Source organism: Drosophila pseudoobscura, chromosome 3 (assembly GCF_009870125.1).
Source record: "Drosophila pseudoobscura strain MV-25-SWS-2005 chromosome 3, UCI_Dpse_MV25, whole genome shotgun sequence".
NCBI lineage: Eukaryota > Metazoa > Arthropoda > Insecta > Diptera > Drosophilidae > Drosophila > Drosophila pseudoobscura.
In genome coordinates this window covers 19914215-19939567 of record NC_046680.1, presented here as the reverse complement: position 1 = coordinate 19939567, position 25353 = coordinate 19914215, and the positions used below count along the sequence as shown (strand labels likewise).

General features: G+C 45.0%; 1 protein-coding gene across 27 annotated transcripts in view; it reads right to left on the bottom strand.

Annotated features, from left to right (window-relative positions):
- The window catches only part of lola (longitudinals lacking), a 61684-nt gene extending 36741 nt beyond the window's left edge, over positions 1–24943 (bottom strand). For 12 of the 27 annotated variants that reach the window (XM_004444396.3, XM_004444397.3, XM_033377974.1 and 9 more), the window contains exons 1-5: positions 23437–23771; positions 15238–15661; positions 14752–15154; positions 13986–14684; positions 13828–13908 (exon numbers count right to left, since the gene is read on the bottom strand). In XM_004444396.3, the coding sequence (XP_004444453.2) occupies positions 13828–13908; positions 13986–14684; positions 14752–15154; positions 15238–15411 (1357 nt within the window). In that variant the 5' untranslated portion in view covers positions 15412–15661; positions 23437–23771. Of the gene's footprint in view, positions 1–232; positions 414–713; positions 2465–3326; positions 4142–4813; positions 5859–6883; positions 7403–7650; positions 8102–8215; positions 8382–13827; positions 13909–13985; positions 14685–14751; positions 15155–15237; positions 15662–16725; positions 16957–23436; positions 23778–24486 lie in introns of those variants that run through there. The other 15 variants (XM_033377970.1, XM_033377969.1, XM_033377972.1 and 12 more) reach the window with 11 other exon arrangements.
- Positions 24944–25353: the final 410 nt, after the last annotated feature.

Here is a 25353-nt window from a genome sequence, read left to right as displayed (position 1 = left end):
ACTAGAGATTCAGTTTCATATGGATAGGATATAGGATTCCTTCTAGTTCCGTTTCGCACAGTACCGGGGGTGTGTTTGTGTGTGTGTGTGTGTTTTTAGGTAGTTGGAACCCAGACAAAAAACAGTTCGAGGCGAGAGTTTTACACAGAACAAAGATATATGTATGTATATATCGTGGAATATATATTAAAAAAGATAGTAGATATAGTAGATAATACTGTAAGTGACAGACTTTTGTTTTCTTTGCGCTCCGATCGCTGCAGTAGACGGACGTCCCCAGACAGAGATGCCTTCTGGCCGCCGCCGCCTCACAGATAGTAGTATTTGAGTAGTAGGTAGTGGTTTTTTTTTTTTTGGAGTAGTAGTAGATGTAGAGTAGTGGGGTGGTAGTACAACAGTTTTTGTAGAGACATCTAAAAGAAATTTAGTAATAAAATAGGTTAGTGAAAATTCGCACAACAATCGCCAGAAAACGAAAGAAAACTGAACGGTAGGGGAATGGGAACAGAATGTGGAACCAAAAACGAAAGCATTGTGGAGCAGGAGGAATGAACAAAAGATGGAAATGATGATGATGATAGGGGGAAGAGAAAAATAGAAGAGAAAAATGCCTAAAAAGGGAACAATAAACATCCCGTTTGGCTGTAATTAAATACATACATGTAATATATTTCTGTGGTTCTTTAGTTTGTTTTTTGTTGTTTTTTTTTTTGGTAATTTATTCATTAAAAAATATAATTTTCTTTTTTGTTTCGTTTGGACTTTGGATAAATTAGGCATTAAGTGTAGGGCCTACATTCTACGAGTACATGGTATAAAAATAACTTAACTAGTCGTACAATTTGGTGGCATATCATTTGGAATAGGTGCGTTAAAATTACAAAATACACCCCCGCACCGTCCTCTTCTTCTTTTGCGAGAGGACAGGGGGGGAGCAGGGTTCGTTGGTTGAGTATTTTGGAGTTGTTTTTCTTTTTTGGATTCAATCAAACTGGAATTACTCAACTTGTAGTAAGAAGATTTGATTCCTGTCTCGTTTTTGGTTTCGTCCTTTCTCTTACGTGACTAACAAATGTTTCGATACATATACATACAAACATACATGTATCCCATTCCATCCTATCGCTGGATGTGGGCGGGCGTATAGGAAATCCTTATATAAATACAAATTCGTGACGGTTCAAGTTCGTTTCGGTTATAGGAAAGATTCGATTTTCGATATCCAATTTTCAATTTTCGATTTTCGAGATGGCGTGTTTCAACATTGTAATACGAGAATTGTAAGACACATTTCGCTTGCGACAAAAGAATACATAGTCTACATAAATTAAAATGGATCTTCGAAAGCGGTTCGTCTTTGAAGATCGGAATGTCTGGAATGTCTGGCTGAGACTCACACAAGCTTACATGGTAGGGGGACATACGAGTTACAAATCAAGTTCAAATACATTTAAATATACATTTATAGCCTACAAATATGGCGAGCTGACTCTTTGACAAAATTATATGAGAAGTTTCGAGATTCGAGTTTCAATAAATTAAGTATAGTAGACAGGGGGGGTCGGGGGACAGGACATATGACTTTGGTTGCTCTGATAGGCGTTCTCCTTTTAATTGTTGTTATAAGCAAATGGCATGGTGTTCATCAATCGCTCCTTGAGCAACGAGTTCGAGATGATCTGCAGGCCCAGCTTCATGTTCCAATCCTCGCTCATCAGGTGCTGCACCTTGCTGGGGGTAACCGGTTCCGGCTTGATGTTCAACTCTGTTGCAGATCCCCCCACGGCTCCTTCTGCCGCCTGCTCGCCTGCTCCTCCTCCGACATCGTTGTTGTTCTTGGCCATGGCTGCCGCTTCAGCAGCGGCGGCGGCTGCGGCCGCCTGCTCTTCGACCACGGCAGCAGCTGCTGAGATGGCCGTAATGGCTCCAGTCAGCCCGTAGGTCGGTATCGACACCATGTGTGGCGGCAGTGGCGAAGTGCAACGCGAGCCGGACAAATTCTCGTTCTCGTAGTTCTCCTTGCGCAGCGATAGGTTCTCGGGATTGGGGCTCTCGCAGTCGTTGAGCGAGCCCACGCTGCCCACACTCGCACCGCAGTCGCCGCCCATGTGAAGGCCCAGATTTCCGGCCTTCAGGTCCATGACACTGCCGCTCGTGCTGTCGCGACCGCTCGAGGTGCGCGACCCGCTGCCTGTCGTCAGCTGTGCGATGGCCGGCGGTATGCCGTGCTTTGAGACCAGATGCCGCACCATATGGTACTTGCGGCGGAAACGGGAGCTGCAGAATTCACAGTTGAAGCGCGGCGGAATGCCGATGCACTCGTCGCGCATGTGCCGCTGCAGGTGTCGCTTGCGCAGATAGCTCTTGTTGCACACCGCACAGTGGAAGCGCTCCCTGTTATTGTCCGAGTCCTGGTCCACGTCATCGCTGCCGAACACACTGTGCTTGAATTCGTAACTCAGGTCTGAGATCGAACAGATCAATCAGATGGAAGGAGATCCCGTGGTTGGTTGGTTCATTGGTCGGTTGGTTAGTGGGTGGTGATCGTGTGTGGAGGATGTGTGATTTTTGGAGGATTAGGTGTTCGGTGATTGATTGGGTTGGTGATTATGGTCAATTTTCATTGATTTGTTATTTGTGATGGGAGGATTCAATTCGATTCGATTGATTTATTTGTGGTTTTTTTTAGTTTGTTTGTTTTTTTTTTTTTTTTTTTTTGGTTGTATGAAATGAAAATGAAAAGAAAACGAAAAGAAACGTGTGAAAAATCATAAACAAAGGTCCAGATTAGGCTTAGTCTGAAACTCCATTTGCTGCAAATGTTGTTCGTAATTTTAGCTTAAACTAAACTTAATCATCAATCGTTCAGTTCATTCGTTCATTTCTGCGGTCTGAGAAGTTGAAGGAAAACTAATGCAAATCATACATTTTTCGGTTAAATTCAAATGTCTAATCAAGTTTACATAAATGATTGTAACAAAGGACTACAGAGAGAGGGCTACTCTAAACAATTTTCAAAAACAAATATCTGTCTCTCTCTCTCCATCAAAGACAAATAAACAAATTACAACAACTTAGTAGATAATACAAATAAAATAATTAAGAAATTCTCTAAGAATTTTGTATAATTTAACAATACTAAACTATAATAAAGATGTAAAAAAAAAAAACAAAAAAACAAAAAAACTATACATTAAAACAGATTTCTTTATGTAGTTATATTTTGGTTTCCTCCAAGGGAGGCTCTGGACATCACTGGCTCTAAAAATACATAAACTTTCATGGAATAGATGGTAGGCATATATTTGAAAACAACAACAATCAACTTTTTCGTTTCAATAAATATTTGTACACATATATTTAACTTCAGATTTGTTTGACTAAGCGCAGACACAGACTTCGAGCTCTCTCGCCAGGGCGGGTGGTACACAGTCCAGAGAGATTGAACAATATTTCTTAACTATATAACAGCCGGATTTGACCTCGATCTCTTTCGGAATTATATTCCCCACATCCTAGAGCCTAGATCCTAGATCCTAGACCTTCTTCAGCTGGTGGATGCCGTGCTTCTGCCTGAGATGCAGCTTTAGGTCGTAGCGCCAGGTGCAGCTGAAGCTGCAAAACTCACAATGGAACTGTATGCTTGACTTTTTTGTGGCTGTGGCTGTGGCTGTGGCACATATGTTGTTGTTGTTGTTAGCAATATGGTTGCGTTGCGGCTTAATGGCAGCTGTGGCTGTGGCTGGGGTGATTGCCGTCGCACTGCGCATGCTGCTCTTGAAAATGCTCGCCACCTGAAAGGCAGACATTTGACAGCTGCTGCAGTTCCTGGCAATACAGTGGAGGTTGCTGCTGCTGCTGATGCTGCTGCTGCTGCCTCCTGGCTGCAGATGGCTAACCGTCGCCGCCTCACTCTGGCTGGTGTGGCCGCACTTGTACATTCTGCGTATCGTCACCTCTGGCTCACAAATCTCACCTACCACATGGCAGTTATTGCTGTGATTGTGATTATGGTTCTGGGTGTGGTTGTGGTTGTTGTTACTGCTGCTGCCGCTGCTGTCAGCTGATGCTGGCTTCTTTGTTGCCGCACTGGCCGCCGCCACAACTGCCGTGGCAAAATTACAGTAAAGCGTCCTTAAATCTGTAAGAATTGTGATTGGGTTTTGTCTAAGATTTGCTGAGAATGATCGATTTCTTACAGAGAAAGAGAGGGTAGCAAGAGATAGGTGTTGGAGAGAATGTTTCGTGATTATGTCGTGTCTTCGCTGTTTCTGGTTGCAGTCGTTTGTTTTTTTTTTTACAGTGTACTTTGGCTTAAAGCTATAGTATATAGTATTTGTGGATTGGGTTAGCCGACGCCGCCATCACATGGATATAAAAGTCTCTCCTCGGTTAAACTTAAGGTTAAACTTAATTTAAACACAAAAATAAACAACTGTGGCACCAACAAAATGTTCGACATGAATATATCGTTGTTTAAATAAATGTTATTTACCAAGAAACAAAAAAAAAAAAATACAAAAAAATCAGACATCAATCACGTAAAAGAATTAATTTTGTTTAAATTTTTGTTGTTTTTGTTTTTTTTTTCAGTGTGTCTGTGTGTGTTCATGCAACAAGTGAAAAACGCATTGGTTGTGGTTTGGTTTTAAAAAACGTGGCATTTATTTCTAGTTTATAGTTTTCTCCTGTCTTGGCTTTAGTTTATACAAAAAATATATGTATATTTTTATATATATTTTTTAATGATTAGATTTTAGTTTTCAACTTTTTTTTTTGATTTTGCGCTGGAAAAAGAAAAAAAACTCTCGTGTGACAGCCAAGGGGTTAAAAAGATTTATATATAATATGCATATGTACTATATATGTAAATGCAAAGTAAATCAAGCCGAAAGGTCAAAGTTCAACTCATTTTTTTTCTCTGTGGCTGTAGCTGTGGCTGCGGCGCTCTTTGGTTAATTGGATTAGTAGAGATGAGCAGGTGACTGGACAGAGGACACAACAACATGGAGCGGAGCGGAGCGGAGTGGCGGCGGCTGCAGCAGCGGCAGAAAGGAGAACCCGCCCCCCCTCCTACAATCCCTCCCCCTTGAGCAGTTCTGAACGATTGCTGCCGGACGCAGACGCAGCCGCAGAAGCAGAAGCAGCAGCGGCCGTCGCCTGTTTCAGTGCTTGCTGTTGCAGCTGTGTGAACTGCAGCAAGGCCTGTTGCTGCAACTGCTGGCGATAGTAGCTGCTGGCACTGGTCTCCTCCAGCAACTGCTGCCGCGATTGCTGCGGCGGCAGATCCTCGTCGTCGTCGTCCTCGACCAGAAAGGTGTTCGTCTCCCCATCATCGACGGCTGCCTCGTCCAGCAGGTCAACAACATCCTCCGGCTTGATCTCATTGGAGGCTGAGGTCGAGGACACAGATGCCGCTGCAGCGGCCGCCGCCCTCTGCTGACGCTTGAAGAGTGACCTCATGGCAATCTCCGGATGTTTCTTGCGCACATGCTGGCGCAGATGATCGGCGCGCTTCGTGCTATGGCCGCACACGGAGCAGACCATGCTCTTGCCCTTACCGCACTCTTGGCGTAGGTGGCGCCGCAGGGTGCCGTGCCTCCGATAGGTTCGATAGCACTGGGGGCAAGTAAAGTTCTCCTCGTGGCCGTGGCCATGGCCGTGGCTGTGCCCTCCCGCCCCGCTGACAGACAGTATTCCTGGAAAATTGTCAAATTGCGGCGTCTGAAAATGATGCCCCGATCCTCCTACTACTCCCTGCTGGTAGGGAAAATCGTCGTCGTCTTCCTGCCGGCTGCCATTAAGCTGCTGCTGGTGCTGGCTGGACGAAGAGTCATCTATCGAGTGCAGCTGCAGGCCTGAAATTTGTTTTTGTTTTTCGTGGTTGATATCTTTTTTGACAAATTTCGGTTGTTTTTTGTTTTCAAATTCTTCATATTTCTTGGAGGGATTGAAACGTTAATTCTTTGTTGATCGGATCATGCTTTTTCTTAGTTTTTTTTTTTTTTTTAAGTTTTAATTTTGTTTAGCTTTTTTTATTGTTATTATTATTATTATATTGTCAAGGCAAACAAGCAATTTTGTTATTCGAGTTCTCAAAATGCCAGATTAATAGTTATTATTAATTATTATCGAAAGCATTAATATTTGGTTGGTTTTTGTTGGTTTTGTAAATTAATAAATTAATTTCAGTTTTAATTGTGGTTTTTTATTCTTTTTTTTTCTTGTCAAACAAAAACAAATTTCAAACAGGCGTAAAAACAATGCACAGCAGCATAACAAAGGGCGGGGAGCGGGCGGGACAGGCGGTATTGGGTGGGTGGGTGTGTTAACGGTTAATCAAGACAGGAAAAAAAAGAGAGGGACAGCGGCAGATCAGGAGAGGAAGAGACAGAGATCACTTCGATTGTGTGCGCGTGTGTGTGAGCAGAGAGAGCAAATAAAAAATACTGTCTAAAGGAGACACAGACACAGCTGCTGCCTCGTTTGAACAGGTCTCAATGCTCTTCAGGTGATATGGAATTATGAAATGGGGGGGGGGGAGGTAGAGGAGACAGATACAGAGAAAGAGTAAAATAGAGTAGGGGGGGATATGCAATGAGTGCGTGACATGAGTGTGTGTTGGTGTCTGTGTGTGGGTGTGTGCATGTGAATACTTCGGCAAGCACAAAAACAATCATAATCATCCAAAAATTATATAACATATATAGATATGGCTTCAAATGACGGTTGATTGGGACTTTTTGGGTTGGGATTTCCCCCCCTCCCCTTTTTGGCCTGTCGCGAACAACAATACGAATTTCTCCACTCGAACCACAACTCGAAACAACTAAAAGAAGAGGCACAACCGGACGTGGGAATATGCTCTCTCATTAATCGGTTGTTTTTGGGGGGAATAGATAATAATCGTCTTTAATTTCGCTGTCAAAGGGAGGGAGGGCATACTCCCTCCTCTCCTCTTCCGTGTCAGTCTAAAACAAATATTTGGTTATGTGCTTCTTAACCTTGCAGTGGCGGTTCAGCGAGTCCTTGCGCTTGAAGCCCGCATCGCAGACCTCGCACCGAAAGTTCTCCAGCATCCCGCACTCGAACTCCAGGTGACGCTTGAGCGCCGACAGCCGGGTGTACGAGTTGGGGCACTGCGGACACTGCAGCTTGCCGTCATCCCGCTGCTCAGCGTTCCGCGCCAGCGTCGATGCCGAGCTGCTGCGCACTGTCGGCGGGGGAACGAGCTTCCTGGCGCCGCTGGCTCTCTTCTTGCGCGCCCGCAGCTTGCTCCGCCGCGTCTGCATCTGCGGTGGGGAGGAGAGCGGCAGTGGCATTGCAGCTGGGGGCGGGGGCGGCGGCGGCTTCATGTCGCCCTCATAGTAAAACATTTGGTTTAAGCTCAACTCGAGCAGACCTGCAATTAAAGGTTGGAGCAAAGAGCAAATAGAGAAACAGAGCACACACAGAGAGAAACAGAAAGAGTGAGAGAGACAAACAGAGAGCAGCGAGCGAGTAACTGATCTCGAGCGAGAGCGGTAGCGAGACGACAAACACTTAACAACTTTCAACGGTATCTTTCTAACAGTAACACTCTCCTCTACTCTACTCCTCTCGCCTCGTGCTTTCCTTTCTTCCTTTCACAGAGATTCTCCTCATTGCGAATGAATTTGTTCAATTCCAACCCATGATTTATTTGTAGCTTTTGCAAGAATAGTCGATTTTTACATCATTACAACAATTACACACATATGTTAATCGCATATCCTCCTCTAGGATCCGATCCTTATTCTTCATCTTCTTCTGCTTCTATTCTTTCTTTACGGCGCCCTTGTGCACATAGTAGTAGTGGTCTTGCAGCTTGAAATTATAGTGGAAACCGCGTCCGCACATGCGACACACATACTTCTTCGGCTGGTTGCACTCTTTGCGCATGTGCCGCGTCAGCGTGCCTAGCACCTGGTACCTGCGACCGCACGTCTGGCACACAAACGGTGCTGCCTTTGCCGTCATAGCCCCAGCATTAGCCGATGTCGATGGACGGGACGGGGACGTGGACGTGGACGCGGACGCCTGAGACCAAGGATCGCCACTGCCGCTGTCCGCGTTGACATTTCTATGGGGGAAACGGAACGGAGAGAACATGGCAGAGAGTGGATTGGTGGGTGGATTGGCTAGATTTCAGATTTCAGATTTTGAAAGCTCATCAAATGGGGTAAGCACAATTTACCTGCGCGACTTGGTCGAGGAGGCGGCGATCACCTTGCGCTTGCGCCGTGACATCGTATGGGTGGAGGTGGATGTGCAGGCAGGTGTCTGGCTCTGGTGGGTCTTTTTGCGGGCCATGCGCTTTGAGCCCCCTCGCACGGCAGTAATTTTGGGCACAACAAATCCTTCTATACACACCAACAAAAGCAATGACAGCGAGAACGCGTTCGTGCGTCAAGTGTGTGTGTGTATTTGTGAACGAGAGAGCGAGGGTGTAAAGAGAGAAAAAAAAAAGCAAATAGAGGGTGGTCAAGTACATAAATATCCATCTATCCAGCTATCGCCCTATCCGCACTCCTACGAAAAAAGCTCTTTTGCCTCCCTGATAGTTTCCTATTCCAAAAATCGATTGGATCACAAAAGATATACATATATACAGCAAAACAACAAGAAGGTGGTATATTTTTGGGCCCGTGATACCCAACCAAGATCTTGGGCAAGGATTATTCAATAATAATTCCGATTGAGATCAAGATCCTGACCGTGTTCAGAGTTCTATTGCTTCCAAAATGTGCACTTGTACAACTTTTGAATATAAATAATTGTATGTAGGAATCGCAGGATGAAAATATTCATTATAAAGATTGAATAATGGAATATTTAAGGGAAGTCTGTAAAAGGAATATCTAAAGCTTGAACTTGCCAAGAAAATGGTTTCAACGAAAATTTATATCTTCAATTTATTCGGATGTAAGGAATGCAAATGATCTGATAGATTATATATTCAGTGAAAACTTCTCGATAAAACTGTTTTGCAAGCTGTCTATATACGCTCTTCTGACCTGACCTACTGGCCCTAAACTGTTTTCTTATCTTCTTGTACATACTTATATTATATGTCTTATGCAAGTTGAAAATGTATAGGAAAGTGGAGAGAGAAGGGAGGGAAGTAGGGGAGATGTCAGGAAAGAAAAGTTCAGATAAAAAGACATTTACCACAGTTACAGAAAAGTGCCATTGGCCTATAAACTACAGTATACAGAAGCTTTAGATTTTAGTCAAAGAACATACAAATTTTGGATTCCATTTAAATATTAAAAACAACAACAAAAGCACACTTTCCACACACACTCACAGAGAGAGAGAGAGAGAGAAAGCAAGCAAATATCCTTGGAGCTTTTCCGAATTACAGAACACACACAAAATTATCATCTGTCCGACTGTGTGTGTGCATGCCTATGCCTGTGCTTTGGCAATAAATTCAATTGTGAACTGGGTCAAGGCCATGCCAACAGTTTCTAACTGGGCCAAAAACCAAAAAGAGCGTGGTCCCGCGACATAAAAACCACTCTAGAAATACTGAATCGGCTAACAGGACCGAAAAGAGGGCCCAAGTGTCCCCATTTAAGCAAATAATTAGCACAACACACAAGACTAAACTAAGCAAACGACAATCTAGTGTATCTACACGGAATGGTGTACAGATATAAACTTCTAGAGCATTTACTTGGTTAAAAGTAGCCATGTTCTACACCCATGTAATTCCTTAGCATTCTATCAACTGCATGCAGCAAAAAAAAAAAAACAAATCTATAGAGTTTCAGACTGGAAATGTAGTGTGTCTCAACTACTGGTACTAGTCTAGAATTTGAATATTCATAAAAATCTGGGTACAGTACTCCTCTGCGGCGGATTAACCGATATTCCGTAGTTGGTTTGGAGACATTCGATTTCAAGTCAAGCAACTTTCTACGAAGCAAAAAATTCCCAAAAACCGGGTACAAAAATACAAATTCTTCGTAGATAATATTAAAATTAAACGTCGTCATGATCAGCATGATCGTTGCCTTTACACGGATGCAGCGCGAAAATAAATAGCAAACGGGCAACGAAAACAACGAAAGAACGAGCAGAACAAAAAAAAAACCAACAACAACAAACAGCCAACGAGATACATTCACAGAGATATGAACATTAATATTATTGCTTCATTTCGCTTCCATTCCCCTTGCACCCCCCCACTTCTTTCCCACCTTTTGATCATCAACAAATAACCGCAATGCTGATTAAAGCAAGAGAGAGGGAGGGAGAGCGAGCGAGAGGGCAGAGCAAAAGCTCGCAATCTCATACATAGAAACCATTTTTAGCCGACCTTGAACTTGAACGAACTTGAACGAATACGACGACAGCAGCAGCGACGACGACTACGACGACGAATGCCTCGAGCATTGTGTGTTGTTGCCGATTGAACAATTAACAAAACTGCAGATAAGTTGGTGGCGAGAGGAGCTGGAGAGAGCGGCAACAACAGCTTTATGGATATTCAAATAAAAGATACTTTTAGAGATACCTCAGACCTCGCCACTAGAGCCAAAAACAAAGTCAAAAACAAGATTCTTGTACAGAAAACAGAAACAAACGGGTGATTAGGGGTGGCAGAGGAGATGGCGAGATTATGGGGCAGCGAAGAAAACTAAATGAGAGCTTTTAAAGCCTTTATAAGCTTTCAAAGAAAGAGAGAGCGAGCCCAAATCATTCCTCATATAACATTTAATGAATGGCCCTAGTCTGCATAGGTCTACTACTAGATCAATCTCTAGAGCGATATTAGGTATTATCTGTGTAGATCGATTCTTTCATTCCAGAGCATTGTAATGTGGTTTGGGATTCGTGTTTGATGTTTTGTGGTTGGCAACGCTTCGAGCAATTTCCGTTTCAAACGTTTCCGTCGAGAAACAAACACACGCCAAACGCAAAATTAAGTTTCAAGTAAAATATATAGAGTATGTACAATGTAAGTTTAATGTGTAGGTATACTTAAAAATAAACCAGAAAAAAAACGTATTCATGTAATAAATGTATAGGTAGCATCGGAATTACACTATAGCTTACCCTGGGCAGCGGGGCGTCTCAAAGAGCGCCCAATCCCGCTCACATCCGCTTTTCACAGCCATTTTGTAAGCGGGAAAATCGTGCACATTACCTGGAATTTTGCTGGAAATTTGTTTCTTGATGGTGGAGTAGAGGATGGTTTGGAATCTGGGATATGGGGATATGGGGAACTGGGGACGGATGGAGGAATGGTTGAACGAAAATCAACTTAAAAACAAAAATTTATTTCATTTTTGCATGTCACTTCGCCCAACCGATACCGTTGAGCGAAGCATACTTACCTGGGGGATACCTGATCTGATCCGGCTGAAGACGTGCCTCCGCTGCAGACTGCTGCCTGGGTCTCGTGCAGATGCCTAAAGCCGCAACTGTACCTCACCATCCACCGGATGGCTACAAGCTTTGTATCTGGCACTGACTTGACCTGCAACAGACAGCAGCATCTCTGTGATCCTCCCCCGCTGATTCATCTGATGGTGGGGCAGTCCATTCCAAGTCTTCGACGCCGTTGACTGATTACACTTTTGCACTTGACTTTTCAAAGGTTGGGGTTTGGGGTTTGGTCTGGTTTTTACAGGAATGCGCGACTATGCGAAACTCTGTTCTCTCTGTGAAGGCCACAGGGAACGTTTGCGCATAGCTGGAGAATACGGATGGATACCGGAGAGGCGGAGGCGGAAGCGCGGAGAAGCGTGATAGGAACGCGCCCGGGCTTTGGAGCGTGATCCCCAAAGCGTGATCGGAAAAGCTTACAGACTAGCATAAAAACTAAATACAAATTCATATGGAAAATAAACAGAAAGAAAAAAAAGTCCCGTCAACCAAAATAAAGCAAAATATATATGTAGTAATAGATATAGGTACTAAAATACAATTTAAAACTGCATGCGTATTTTGTTCATAAATATATAGGTATATAAAATTATAAAAAACATTGTGTAAAACATTAGCACGCGCTGAGAGTTCTTTGGGGGCAGAGGACAATCAAAATATATGACACAATAATGTGGGCGAGAAATGATAATGTGTGGGCGTGGACATGGGCATGGTCATAGGCGTGGACGTGGACGTAGCTGTGGCGTGTGCTGTTGTGTGTATTGATGCTTCAAAACAAGGCAAAAGCAATATATTGACAACAAACAAAAACTCGGTTAGTTTCAAAAACAAATTGCTGGAAGTGTGGCCAAACTTTTGACGCGCCTGTACTGGTTGGTCGTTGGAAAGCAGCGAGAGCTTATTGCTCTCTCTCTCTCTCGGTTCTCGTTCTCGTTGTTATTGCAAGAGCCCTGTTCTACACACATACAGGCACACATAGACGGCAGCTTAGATGGAGAGAGCGATAGATAAGGCAAGAGACGTTGGTAAAGGAGCAACGAGAACACATTGATCGCTCATACACATGGGTACGCACACAGAGACACACACACATACAGCAGTGGCACAGAAAAGTTTTCTCCTTAAAAGCTAACTTAAATTAATGAAGGAAATTTCATTTTCATCTGCCTACAATTGAAGTGATTGTGTGTGTTTATCTGTGTGTGTGCGTGTGTGTGTGGGTGTGTGTGTTAATGAACTTTGCTCTGCAGCTGGCTTAATGTTTTCTCAGGGTGAAAAACGAGGGGCACGACAGAAGACAGAAGGAAGTAGGAAGTGGAGGAGGAAGAAAGAGAGATAGTGAGAAGGGCGACGAATATATGGGTAAATAATAAAATTGTTTAAATATATACAGTAAAGCAAATAAGGGTTAAACAAACAAACACCAATTTGGTAAATGATTACAATAAAAATTCAACAACAAATGATCGTACATACATATACAAATATAGATATATAATGGTAAAATGAAAATGTGTTAAGATCTGTGGTGGTGGTGGTATTGGTGAGGGGATGTGTGGTTTTGGGGTTGTGGGTGGTTGGTGTTGGGTGGTGGTAGTATTGCAATCAAACATGTTTTTTGTTTTTTATGTGTGTTCATTTTCGAGGGTGTGTGTTAATAAAAAAAATCAATCGTTATATAATATATACAAAATACTAGTCATACGAATTATGTGTGTGTGTTTGGGTGGGTGTTTGTGTGTGTGTCGTAATTGAATAAATTATGGATTGTTAGGAAATCATAAATATATATAATAAAAGAAGAGTTTAAGTAATACTTTCAACTTGCACAAATTATTTGTTCTGGTTATTAATTATTCTGTTTTTCTATTTTTGGTGTTTTGTTCTTTTGCGGCGGGAAGAGCGATGGAGATGTTTATTGCTCTGTCGCTCACCCCCTCGCAGATTGGATATTGTTTGGTAGTTTCTTTTATACTTTTCTTGTTGCTTGCTTTTTTGCGTCTAATTATGCGGAAAACAAAAAAAAAAATATACACAACTTCTCTAATTCAAGGCTTTCTTTCGAACGTTTTCAAGAGCTTTTTTCGGAGCACGACTTTTGTGGCACAAACAATTCAATTGTCAAGTAAATATCATTGTATATGTATTATGTGTATATATAGAGGTATATATAGCAGGTTTGTGTGTGGAAATTGGAGTAATTGGAGTTGTGACCTTGAATGTGGATTCTCTTTTGAAATTTAAGCTCTCGTTGTTCTTGTTGTTGCTGTTGTCGTGCTCTCTGTCTTTTTTGATTCTCTTTTCTTTACTCATTGGCTAACGGTGTCTATGCTAGGCTTTGCTTTTTCATTTGTTTTGTTCGTAGCTCATTTCTTCTGGCTTGATATAGAGGCAGCAAAAACTCACCTTGTGGATCCCGTTGCTGTGCATCCTGTGCCATAAGTCCGAGTTCGTCCTGAGATCTGTCGTGTTGCCATGTTGCATATGCTGCAGGGAGGGGAGGAAGGAGGAGGAGGAATGTATCATTAGTATTGTGTATATAAGTATCTCTCGCGAGAACTCACTTTGACTAGATCCTTCGCCACCCTGGCTGGTGCCGGCCGTCTGGTCCAGCTCCTCCATTGTCATATCCTCCTCGTCCAGTGTCAAGTCCTCAACATTCTCGTCGTGCGTATCGTCATCGTATTCGGCCTTGGGTTCGATAACCATTTCTGAGCCCACGGACGACACGCTGTTGTCCTTGACCTTCTGTTTGTGATTGGACGATGACTTATCGACGACGGCTGTCAGTTGCTTGACCACGACACCAGTGTGCACGGCTCCAGCGGACGCACCAGCGCCTGAAGCCGCCGGAGTGACTCCCCCGGCAGCTGCGCTCGCCTCCTCCATATCCTCGGCATCACCGACGTCGCCTTGGGCGCCTTGGCTCTGTGGTTGTACGTTCTCGGTGTTGATGGCATCGCTGGTCTGCTGCTGCAGCAGTTGTTGTTGCTGCTGGCCGGCTGCTGTCGCAGTGGCGGCGTGAGCTGGGGCGGCTGTCGATGATGTTAGTTTAGCGCTTTCAGTCTTTTTGGTAACGTTGGTGCTGGTCAATGGCTGCTGCTGGGTCGGGACTTGGCTGGTGCCGGCCACGTTGCTGCCGCCGCCGGACAGCTGGGTGCTGACCAGGGCGGAGACGGCGAGGCCTGCGCTTGTCTGTTGGAGGATAGACTGATTCGAGGCGGCGGCCTGCAGAACAGACGAGTTGGAGTTGTCGTGGGCATCTGCGGGGAGGGACGATTGGTTAGATCAACCTGCCACTTACGGGGGAATTCCTTTTGCAACACTCACCGTTCTCCAGGCTGCGACGTCTGACTTTTCGACGACGGCGCGACGGACTGGACGAGCCCTCGCGCGATCCTGACACATCCCCAGAGGTGTCCATTGCCCCGCCGGTGGCCAGGCGAGCGCGCTTTGTCTGTTCCAGTGTGTAGGCGCCGCTCATCTTGCCACCGCGATGATGCTGAGAGGACTCTGGCTTGGGGGCGGCCGCGGAGCTGCCACCGCCGGTGCGGTTGTCGGACAGACCCTTGATCTGCAGCGACTCGGCCGCCTTGAGAAGTGCGGCCAGCTGGTCCTGTGAGATGTTGACCTCGCCGCGGTACATGTAGTCCATCATGGCGCGGAGCTCCTGGTACTTGACATCCTTGAGTATGAAGATCGGGTGCTTGTCATACTGTTCTTGGAGTAAGGTCTGCAAATCGCGAGGAGGGAGGATGTCATTGTAGTCATTGTGTGCTCTCTGATAACGGTGGACAGGGAGTTTTCAATACTTACAGCAAAGTAGGGACTGCAGGCGGACAGAACCACCTTGTGGGCCTTGAGGAACTTGCCCTCGGCGGCGAGCGTGCAGTCGACTAGGGTCTCGTTTTCCAGCAGCGTGTCGAATACGCTGATCAGCGTGCTCTGGTGGTTGTTCCAGCGCAGGCAGAACTGCTGATCGTCGTCCATCTTGGGGCGGTATGTGGACACAGTTGATACGTGAAAGGGGGGTTCACAGCGGGGTGGTGGTGGGGCGGAGGTAGCCCACGTCCTGGACGTGGCCGGGCCGCGTTGTGCTCTCCTCTGGCCGCGCTTTTGTGCTACCGTTCTCGGGTGGATAAAGCAACCTAGTCGGTACAGTTATAGAAACAGTTAAAGTTGGGGAAACAGCTCTTCCTTCTCTTCCTCTTCCTCCGATGATGATCTTTTATCACTTATGCTGCAAGGAAAAATACCAGGAAAAAAATTACAGTTAGTAAAATGCATATACTCTGAATATTGCAGATTATTCCGCGCCTCAAGGTCAAGTTCATGTTCATGTTAAAAATTTCAAAGCTAAAATGTCTGCCATCTCGTTTCCACAAGCCCACACACATACGCACACATGTCTACACTTGCCTGGCAAGATTATTGTTATTTGCATTCCACATCATACAAATGCATACATTTGTACATATGCACGGATGTATGTATGAAAAAAAGAAGAAAACACGCACACTAGAGCGCCCGCTTTGACGCCCAAACACACAACTGCAAATGCAATTTTTCGTGTTCCTTTTTCTTCTTGGTAATTTTTCAACTTTGCTCTTTCCCCCACAACGGAACTGGCGACTGGCTCTCTCTCGCTCTCTTTTTCTCTCCCTCTCGCAAAACGGCAAGCGACGCCAACTGAGAGCCTAACGGATTTGCGGCGATGTTACAGTTGCTGCTCCAGCTCCCGCCTTGTGCTAGTGTTGGAGATCGATGAATACGATAAACGACGACGAAGAGACTTCGTGACGACCGACGAAAAAAACCCCAGCATTAAGCATAAAGAGGGGAAGTTTCGCAGCAGGCAGCGCAGCTTTTGTCAAGTCGCGTCGCTGCAGGCACACGTACGTATGGTACGTATGGGAGTGTGTGACTGTGTGCGCGCTGAAAGGTTTTTTCTTCGTTGTGGAAAATTTCACAAGTAGACACACACATGCACACACTGTGCCAGACGAATATTTATGATGGTTTTCATTTTCCACAAGCACGCACACACACAGGCATATGCCTGATAATTTTGAAAGTTAAAGTGTGGAGCAATCGCCACATTCTCGTCGTCCCCTGTTTCATTTTTTTTTATGGTGTGCATTTAAAAATAGAACATTTTTCATTAGAAGCGAGGCACACCAACACACTGGCACATAGATATGGACGGCTGGGAACATAAACCGATTTCACAATCGCTCCCCCCTTCGCTTGGCAAACGAGCAGCAGCATAGCATATACTCCACAGAATTTATCACGGGCACTTACTAAGTAAATAATTCGCACTAAAAGGTTTTTCTATTCCGCTTGCCGTTGATGTACGCTGTCCGTGCAAGTGTTCGTGTATGTGTATGTAATTTAGTAGTGTGGCCAACAACCGCACGCGTTGTTCGCGATCTGCCGCACAACGCAAGAAAAACCAAACAAAAACGGCGAGCAAACGAACGGTACTGAAACGACGACGCAAATGTGATGGCAACTGAGCAAGCGACCGTCGGCCCTCGGCGTCGCTGCTCTCGTTCGTTTTACGCTCTCTCTCTCTCTCTCTCCCTCTCGGTCGGAACCAATGGCCGCCCAGCTAACGAAGTTGTTGCAGCCAGCCCGCGTGCGAGAGCGAGAGAGCGAACACGAGTGAGCGTCACTCTCCTTTGGGGGCACGTTATGAAATTGCCAGGCAGGCAGGAGAGAGCAGAGCAGGTAGGCAGAGAAGAGCAGTGCAGAGAGACTGGACAAAAGGAGCCTTTACAAAAACTGCACTGCAGCAGCAATCGTGCCGAACGCGAGCAAAGAAAATATAACGGGAACTACACGAAACACTCACTCACGCACACACACACACACACGCACAGGTAGTGGCGAGACAATCGAATTCGCCGCAAGCAAGAGATTTTCGGCTGCGCTGCCTGATGAAGATGAGTGGTTTTTCAAAATGGAAGCGAAAATTATTTGCCAGATGGAGCAGCATCATTCCAACTCTCGTTCTTCTTTTTGTTTTTTTGTTTTTATTGTTGTGCGTTCATTTCCTGCCGTAATTTAATCATCAGTTCAAAAGAAAAGAGCCAGCTGCAGCCCCAGAGAAGGGGGGAGCGGCGAAGCGAATATAGAAATTCCCAAATGGGAGAGAAAACCTAACTGTGCTCGTGCCAACATTCCAGCAACGAGCGCAACAGAGACGGCACCACACATCCATATGTACGTGTACAAATGTGCTACGTGACGCACTCGCCAATTGAGGCTCCCTTTTCCACAGGCACATTTATGTTGTGTATTTTGTTGGTTTTCAGTTAGTTTTTTTGCCAAAACGAAAAGGGAAGGGAATCATCCGATCCAGGCGAAAAAACAAAAAAAAAAACTAGAGAGAATCACCCCCAGCGTGTCAAGTACCGTTAGGCGTCGCATCATTTCATGGCAAGGGATCAGTTTTTCCACGAACTAAGGGTATACACATCAACTCCAGAAGGAGCGGAGCAGAGTGCAGGGCCTGCGCACTGGATAGCGCCATGTGTTCAGTAGAGTAGAGTAGAGTAGAGTTCAGTTGCCAGGGCAGCAGCCGAAGCAGGCAGCAGGCTCTTACCCCAACCTTAATGATGCATTGGCTGGCTAGACATGGGCCAAGGGGTTTTCCTCTCTCTCCGCACACACACACACACACACACACACGCGCACGCACAAAGCAGAACTCGATACAAAAGGGGATTTAGTACACACACAAAGGCGAGGGGACAGAGAGACAGTGACAGAGTAGGTAAAACTGGAGAGAGGGAGGGCAGGAAGAGTAGGAGGAGAGGTGGAGGAGGCCGCAACAGCAGTCGCATGAAAAAGGATCTCTCTCGCTATCGCTCTCAGTCTCCGTCGCCGTCTCTCTTTCCCCTTGTGTCGGGCGCGCGCTCTTTGCACATTGCAAGGTTCTGTTTTTGCGCAGATGGTGGAGGATTATAAACGAACGAAAAAATGGGATCCTTGCGCCGTAATGGCGTCGTTGCCTGCTATTGCTGCTGCTGAGAGAGTTGGAAGCGAGAGATGGTTCGGCTGCGTGTGTGTGTGTGAGTGTGTTTGCATGTGTATGTGTGGAAAAAGTACAGTTGGGTCCAAGGCGCGCATTTCTTTTGGGGTTCATCTTTTTCTTAGTGAATGCGAGAGACCGGGAAAATGCGAGAATGGGGGATGGGGGATGGTGAAAACTGAGCTTGTGTTGAGGTCTACTATCAAACGATGTCCAAGTAACGGTTTGCGGAACATTGTTAGCGAAAATCTCAACTGGAGTTCAATCTTGCAACCGCATTCTGAATGTTGGGATATGGAAATGACATCCTCAACACTTTTGTAATATGCTGCTGCCTGAAGGATGATGATATGATGATGATAAAACACGGTCGGTCTCTTGTGCTGAGATCTACTATCAAACTACGTTCAAATTTCATTATACGAAACGTTGCTAGCGAAAAACTCAACTGAAGATATAATCTTGCAACCGCTATAATTACTATATGGAAATCTTATCCTCCATAAGTTTCGAGTAGCAAGTATTGCATTGGGTCTGAGAGTATCGAATGAGTCCTGAGAATACTGTGTTGAGATCTACTATCAAACTACGTTCAATTTTCATTATACGAAACGTTGTTAGCGAAAAACTCAACTGAAGATATAATCTTGCAACCGCTATAATTACTATATGGAAATCTTATCCTCCATAAGTTTCGAGTAGCAAGTATTGCATTGGGTCTGAGAGTATCGAATGAGTCCTGAGAATACTGTGTTGAGATCTACTATCAAACTACGTTCAATTTTCATTATACGAAACGTTGTTAGCGAAAAACTCAACTGCATTTTTGGTGTTGCAACCGTTCTGTCGTATGGAAAGTGTACTAATTTTCATACTTTACGATGAACGAGATGCTGAATGGTGTATGTTGGCTGGAAATGTGAAGAGATCTACTATCAAACTATGCGCCAGTGTCCGCAGACGTCACGCAATGTTAGCGAAAAAATCTTCTATGATTAATCTAGGCAAACAGGATGGCTTAGAGAACTCATTGAATCGGATTCAATGCCAACATGCTCGAGTGCCGAATGGAAATGCAAGGGTAGGGATGCGATGCGATATGATGATTGGATTTGATGGGATGGGATGGGATAGCGGATAATAAAAAGATGTCGGACCGGTACGTCCCCCCCTTCTAAGCACGCGCCAGACGGCAACCCCGAAAACTGGTTTTGCTCCCTTCGGAGCGGAGCGGGAGAGGGAACACGAAAAAGGGTCCAAAAAAGTCTAGCTCAGCATTTTTGGGGTTGCAATCATCCCCTAAGCAACTGCAGCGCAACGGATGTTGTTCCTGGGTCTGGCTCTGGGTCTGGCCTGCCCGATCCCCCCTCCTACAAACCATCCCTCTTTGGGCGGGCAGATGTTGGATCATGAGCCACAACTGTCGTCCTTTTTGCCACAGGAAGTGCCTTAAAAGGCTGGAAATTGGAAACTGCAAGGCCCCATGGGGTTTCGCTCCCTCTCTCGCTCTCTCTGTCTGCAAGTGAGTGAAAAGTCTGTCGGCTCGAGTGTGATTTCAATATGAATGCCCCTCCGGGCACCGTCGCTTGCGCCTGGCCTGTTCCCTGCCTGGTTTTTCTGTGTTCTTAAAAAGTCAAAAGAAAAACCGGTTCTGCAGAACATAAGAACTGTGCCATTTCGAAAAACGGCGACGCTGGGCGGACAGCTACGGCGACGGCGACGGCAGGCGGGTGGTGGTTGGTGGTTGGAGGTTGGAGTCGAGTAAAGTCGGTCCCCGATCGCATTGAGTTGTTGGCAGAGAAAACCAGTTTGAGGAACTCATTTCACATCGGAGCCAGAAAAATCGCCATGACACAGACACAGAGACGGACGGACACTCACACCGATGCAGAAAATCAAATTTAAAATGGAAATAACTGAAATGGGAAGGCGGCGGCGAAAGAGAAAGAGGGGCACCAGTAGCAGCAGCAGCAGCAGAAGGCGACTGGCACTGGGGCTGGGGATGGCCAAGAACAAAATATAAAACTTCCCCCACAAGATTTGCATAAAGTGGAATCTTTTTTTTATTTTTTTTTTAGCTCGTTCCAATCTCCGCCTCTGTAGCTGTATCTGTGCGAGAGGTGTGCCTCTGTGTGAGTGCGTGCGAGACATAAAATTTGTATATTTACGACGTAAAAATAAACCGCCGCAGATCCGATAGTCGATGGTGTGCTGTGCTGTGGTGGGGCGACTGTGGCTCTGCCGGCACAGGCACTGACTTTCAATAATTTAATTTCTGGCATTTTAGAATAGCAACAACAACAACAGCCGAAACCCATAACATAACTCCCATCCCTCTCCACAGCCAAGGCCCCCCACCAATAGCCTCCGACAACCCACGTAGGCGTCGCGCTCGTCTGTCCCTCATTTGTTTATTTTTACACCCTTTCTGCTTTTCGCCATTCGATCGAGAGACGGGGGAGAGGGTCGGAGAGCATATCCACTGATGGATGGAAGTTGTACGTAGAAGAAATATAAATATTAGCGAGGGATCGTAATCAGTCATACATTATATTAGATTCAATGGAGTTTCCCTCACTCTCTTGCTGGGATTTTCAACAATGTATTTATAATTTGTCATTGAAAGTGTATCGAACATTCCGTTTCTCATTTTCATCTTTTCCCTGTCCGCTTCGTTCTGGTGTTTCGGTTGCCTGGCCGCAGAAAATGTCGTTTTTGCCATTAAAGCAGCGAAAAGCGAAGCAAAACAGCCATAAGCTGAGCCGCCACAAAACTTGTTTTTCGAAAAGGCATCCAAAGTGAATGTTAAGGGCTTTGTTGGACCTGTGTGTCAGACAGAGTGAGAGAGAAGTCGGATCGGTCTTGGGTGGAGGCTATATATCTATTGGAAGCCAAATTTGGTCCGCTGAAAATTTGCTTCGCTGATGAGAGGTCGGTCGGTCTTCATTTTGGTTGGGTTGTTGTTCGCTTTTTGGGCTTACTATTGTAATTTAATGTGGGTTCTGATCTGAAGCTGAAGGTTTTTCCACACTGAACGGATGTCAAAACAATACTTTTGGCTCGTCTAAACTCACGCAACAAATACTTGGGGATAGGAAAGGCAATAACACATCAAATGGGAAGGGAAGGTGTACTAATATTCATGGCAGTTTCGGCAACGCACCACCTTCCAAGTGAAAGTGATTTTATCACGCACCACACCACCCGAAAGGCCAGAGACAGCGCGGTAATCAACAATAACAAAAAGTGAAACACAAAAGTTCAACGAACTTTTTCGCTAATGGCATCGGCGGCGGCGCAAAAAGCGAAAATATAATAAAAACTAACAAAAAGTAAAGGCTGAACACAGAGCCCAAAGAGCAGGTGACGATAACGGGCCGCAAAAAGTCTTGTTATTACGGTTTACTATAATAATAATAATAATAGTATCAAAGAATCAAGAATAAAGCAGAATATCGGATAGGCGAAGTGTGTAGGTCAGTGTAGGGTGCGAAGCCCACTTGCAAGGTCATTTCATCTCATCGCATTTCGGTGGGCTATGTGGAGGCATACGGGCATTCATTTTGCTGAATCTGCAGAGGCCAAGATCAGATCACTATGAGGAGAATGCAGCAGAGCAGGTAAACTAGTAAACAGAGAAGTGATGAGAAAAACATTGGCAGCTTTTCGGGGGATTTGCGCGTTTTTCTTTGCGATTTCTACACTTGTTGCGCAAAAAAGCTCTTTGCTCTTCAGCGTTTTTTGTTTTTTTATGGGTCTCGCATTTTGTTATTATTCTGCACATGTGCGTGGAATGTAAACAAATGAAACTTTTGCAAAGCTGCAAAGCCATGTGAAGTTTGGCAACGTTGCGCGCACCTTCTAACGGAGCAATGGCAGGCAACATGGCGGACGGCAAAGGCAGAAATCGCGCGCGCGAGACGACGAAAATATGAAAAATGAAAATGTAAACGTGTCTGTAGAGCACAAAACAATAAAACAACAAAAACAACACGAAAAAAGCGAAGCAAAAGAAGTGTAGCACAAAGTGGAAACCAAAATATGTGGCGAACAGGCAGGCACAGGGAGAGAGAGTGAGAAGCGAGGAGAAGAGACAGAGCGCCAACTTGGCGCGTCTGTGCATGTGTATGAGTACGTGTGTTTGTGTGAAAAGTGCAGAGAGAAAATTTCACGCTTTTTTTCTCGAACAAACATAAAACGAAAAGCAAACGAAGTCGGGCCCCGAACACCGAAAGCCACAGAGTGAGAGGGAGTAAGAGTAAGAGAGAGAGAGAGAGAGAGCTCACCGCGACGTCGCAGCATTGAACAAAATATTTTATGTGTGGAGGGGTCTCTGTCTCTGCCGCTACCTCTGCTTCTGTCTGACAAAGGGGGGAAATCCAAGATGGCGGCCACACATAGAGCTAGAAATGTGGAAAACGTGCTCTACTTGGGAGTCGAGTCTGAATATTTTCCGTTTATTTGTGGACCTACACGGTGCATTTGAAAGAGCTTTTGTTCAACTGTCACACTGCTGAGCGCGTATGGCACTCTGTTTTCCGCAGTTAATTAGAAAAAGCTTATGTAACGCACTCACTCTCTCACACAGCTAGCTGCACTCTCTCTCTCGCAGTGAAACATTTTCTCACTGCAACACTTGACCTCATTTGCATGGAAAGCGAGTACGTACGTATGTGCGTGCGTTTGTGTTCATGAAAATTAATGAAAATTGCCCGTCATTTACTTCAAAATGCATACAAAGCGAGAGCCAAAAGCTCTGCCCTGCTTGTGGAAAAGCTTTCCCCCCTAGAAAAATCGATATCAACCAGCAGCAGACATTGGAAATATCGATTTGATATGCAAAAAATCCCTCACCCGCACACTCACACACACACACACATTGATAGATGCTTTGAACACAGATTAGAAAGTACAGTTCTAGGCAGTGCATTTTCGCATTTCGTCATATCAGAAGTAATATTGTTAATTATACACACCGAAATAGAATCACAGGCAGCACGTAGTCGTCGATTTATGAAACTTTGCACATATACAATTTAGGTGTTGATTTTCCAAGAAGTGCACACACACACGCGACGGAAAAAAGCAATAAAATCGAATTTATTTTTATTAAAACGAGCCAAGTTCTGGTTTCCGCAGTACGTGTTGTATATGTAAGTATGTGTGCTCATATGTATTTTCCTTGCTGCTGATGCGGAGTAGGCAGAGCAGAGCAGAGAGGAAGAGTAGAGCCACACCGCACAACAGGAATTGTGAACGCGCGGAGTGGAAGTGACGGAGTGACGTGAGCGAACAGAAAGTGTTTGCCTCTAACCTGAGCAGAGCGTTCAAAAACCGAACACGAACCGACAAGAGCGAGAGAGCCAGAGCAAAAGAAAAAGCAAGAGAGAACAGAGTTCGAAAAATGAGTCGTTGTGTATGTGTGCGAGAGAGTGTATTTTGTATGCTGGCCGCGCGCGCCCAGCGTTTCCAACGCCAAAAAGAAGCACTTACACTGGCTCTAATCTGTGCGAGTCGATTGAGTCGAGCTTGAAAGCATTAATTAGCATCTGGAACGATGCTGGGAATATTGATTATCTGCAGGGGCTTTGTGGCACGGCACCACATCACAGTTCCCATGTAGTAGGTCGGTAGGTTGGCAACTCTGTTCTATGTGAAGCCATAATGTTCGCCAAACCAAACCCGAATGTTGCAAACTACCGTTGCCGAACGAGCACTCTCTCTCTCTCTCTCTCTCTCTCTCTCTCTCTCTCTCCCTATCGTTGTGTGTGCATCGTACATCCTAATGTATTTGTGAGGTGCATTTTCTACTAAAAAGTGCAAATTATATGATGGAAATGTGGGGACTTTTTATGATCGCTGGCTGGTTTATTTTGGGTTTTCAGAATGACTTCATCGGTGTAAAATTATGCGCCATAACCTTTAACGGTTTACCGTTTAGCGCACTCGTGCGAAATTCTACAGGTCTAACCGTACTAATTGATCGAACGGTGATAGTTTGGGTGGGGGAAATTATGCTCACTCACCTGCTTTTTCACTGGAAAGCCTTCGTCCCGTCTCCCTCTTTGGCACAGAACAGGCCGAGCATCACGTAGGAGCGATATCCTTGCACACTTTTTCCACTCTCCTCTCACGCTATATCCTACGAGAAGAAGACGCACACACGAACGCGTTTCAAATGTATAATTATCTCGGTCTTGTCTCTTTTTAATTATTGAACAACAAATTATATTTATGCATTTCCACTCGAAGCACAGAAAAAAGTGAAGCAAACTGCAAACGAAACTGTCACTCTGTTTTTCTTTATTTTTTGTGTATTATTTTATGTAATGCGCGCTGTATGGAAAATTAGAAACAGTGTTTTGGGGAGTGGGAGGTAACAGTGAACAACAACGACCGAACGAACGAACGGAGCAACGACAACGATTTTATTCCTGAGAGTGCCGTTGGTTAATGAATTTGCTGCAAAAAGGTATTGTGCGAGCAGCAAGAATAGAAGTCGAAAAGCTACACACATCGAAATACTTATCTGTATGTGTTTGTGCGACACGAAGTTTCTGCTTTTGTTGTTCTTTCTGGCGGCGCTGCATTCGAAAAACCGAAGATCGTTCGGGCGCTAGAACAAGTGAGCGAACGCGAGTCGCACATGTATGGGTGAGCATGAGAGAGAGAGTGTGTGAGTGGGTGAGTGAGAGGGAGCGATGACGATACAGTTGATTGCTTTTTGCAACTGTTCTCGAGTAGGGGAGGGGGTGGGGGATGTGGAAGAAGGAAGTATTGCTAAATGAAAAAGCAAAGAAAATGCTTGGGGGCCTAGTATATTTTGTGTGTCGGTTCTCGTGGGGGATGGGTTCATATTTATGTATAGGTAGGTGTGTATATGGGGGAAATAT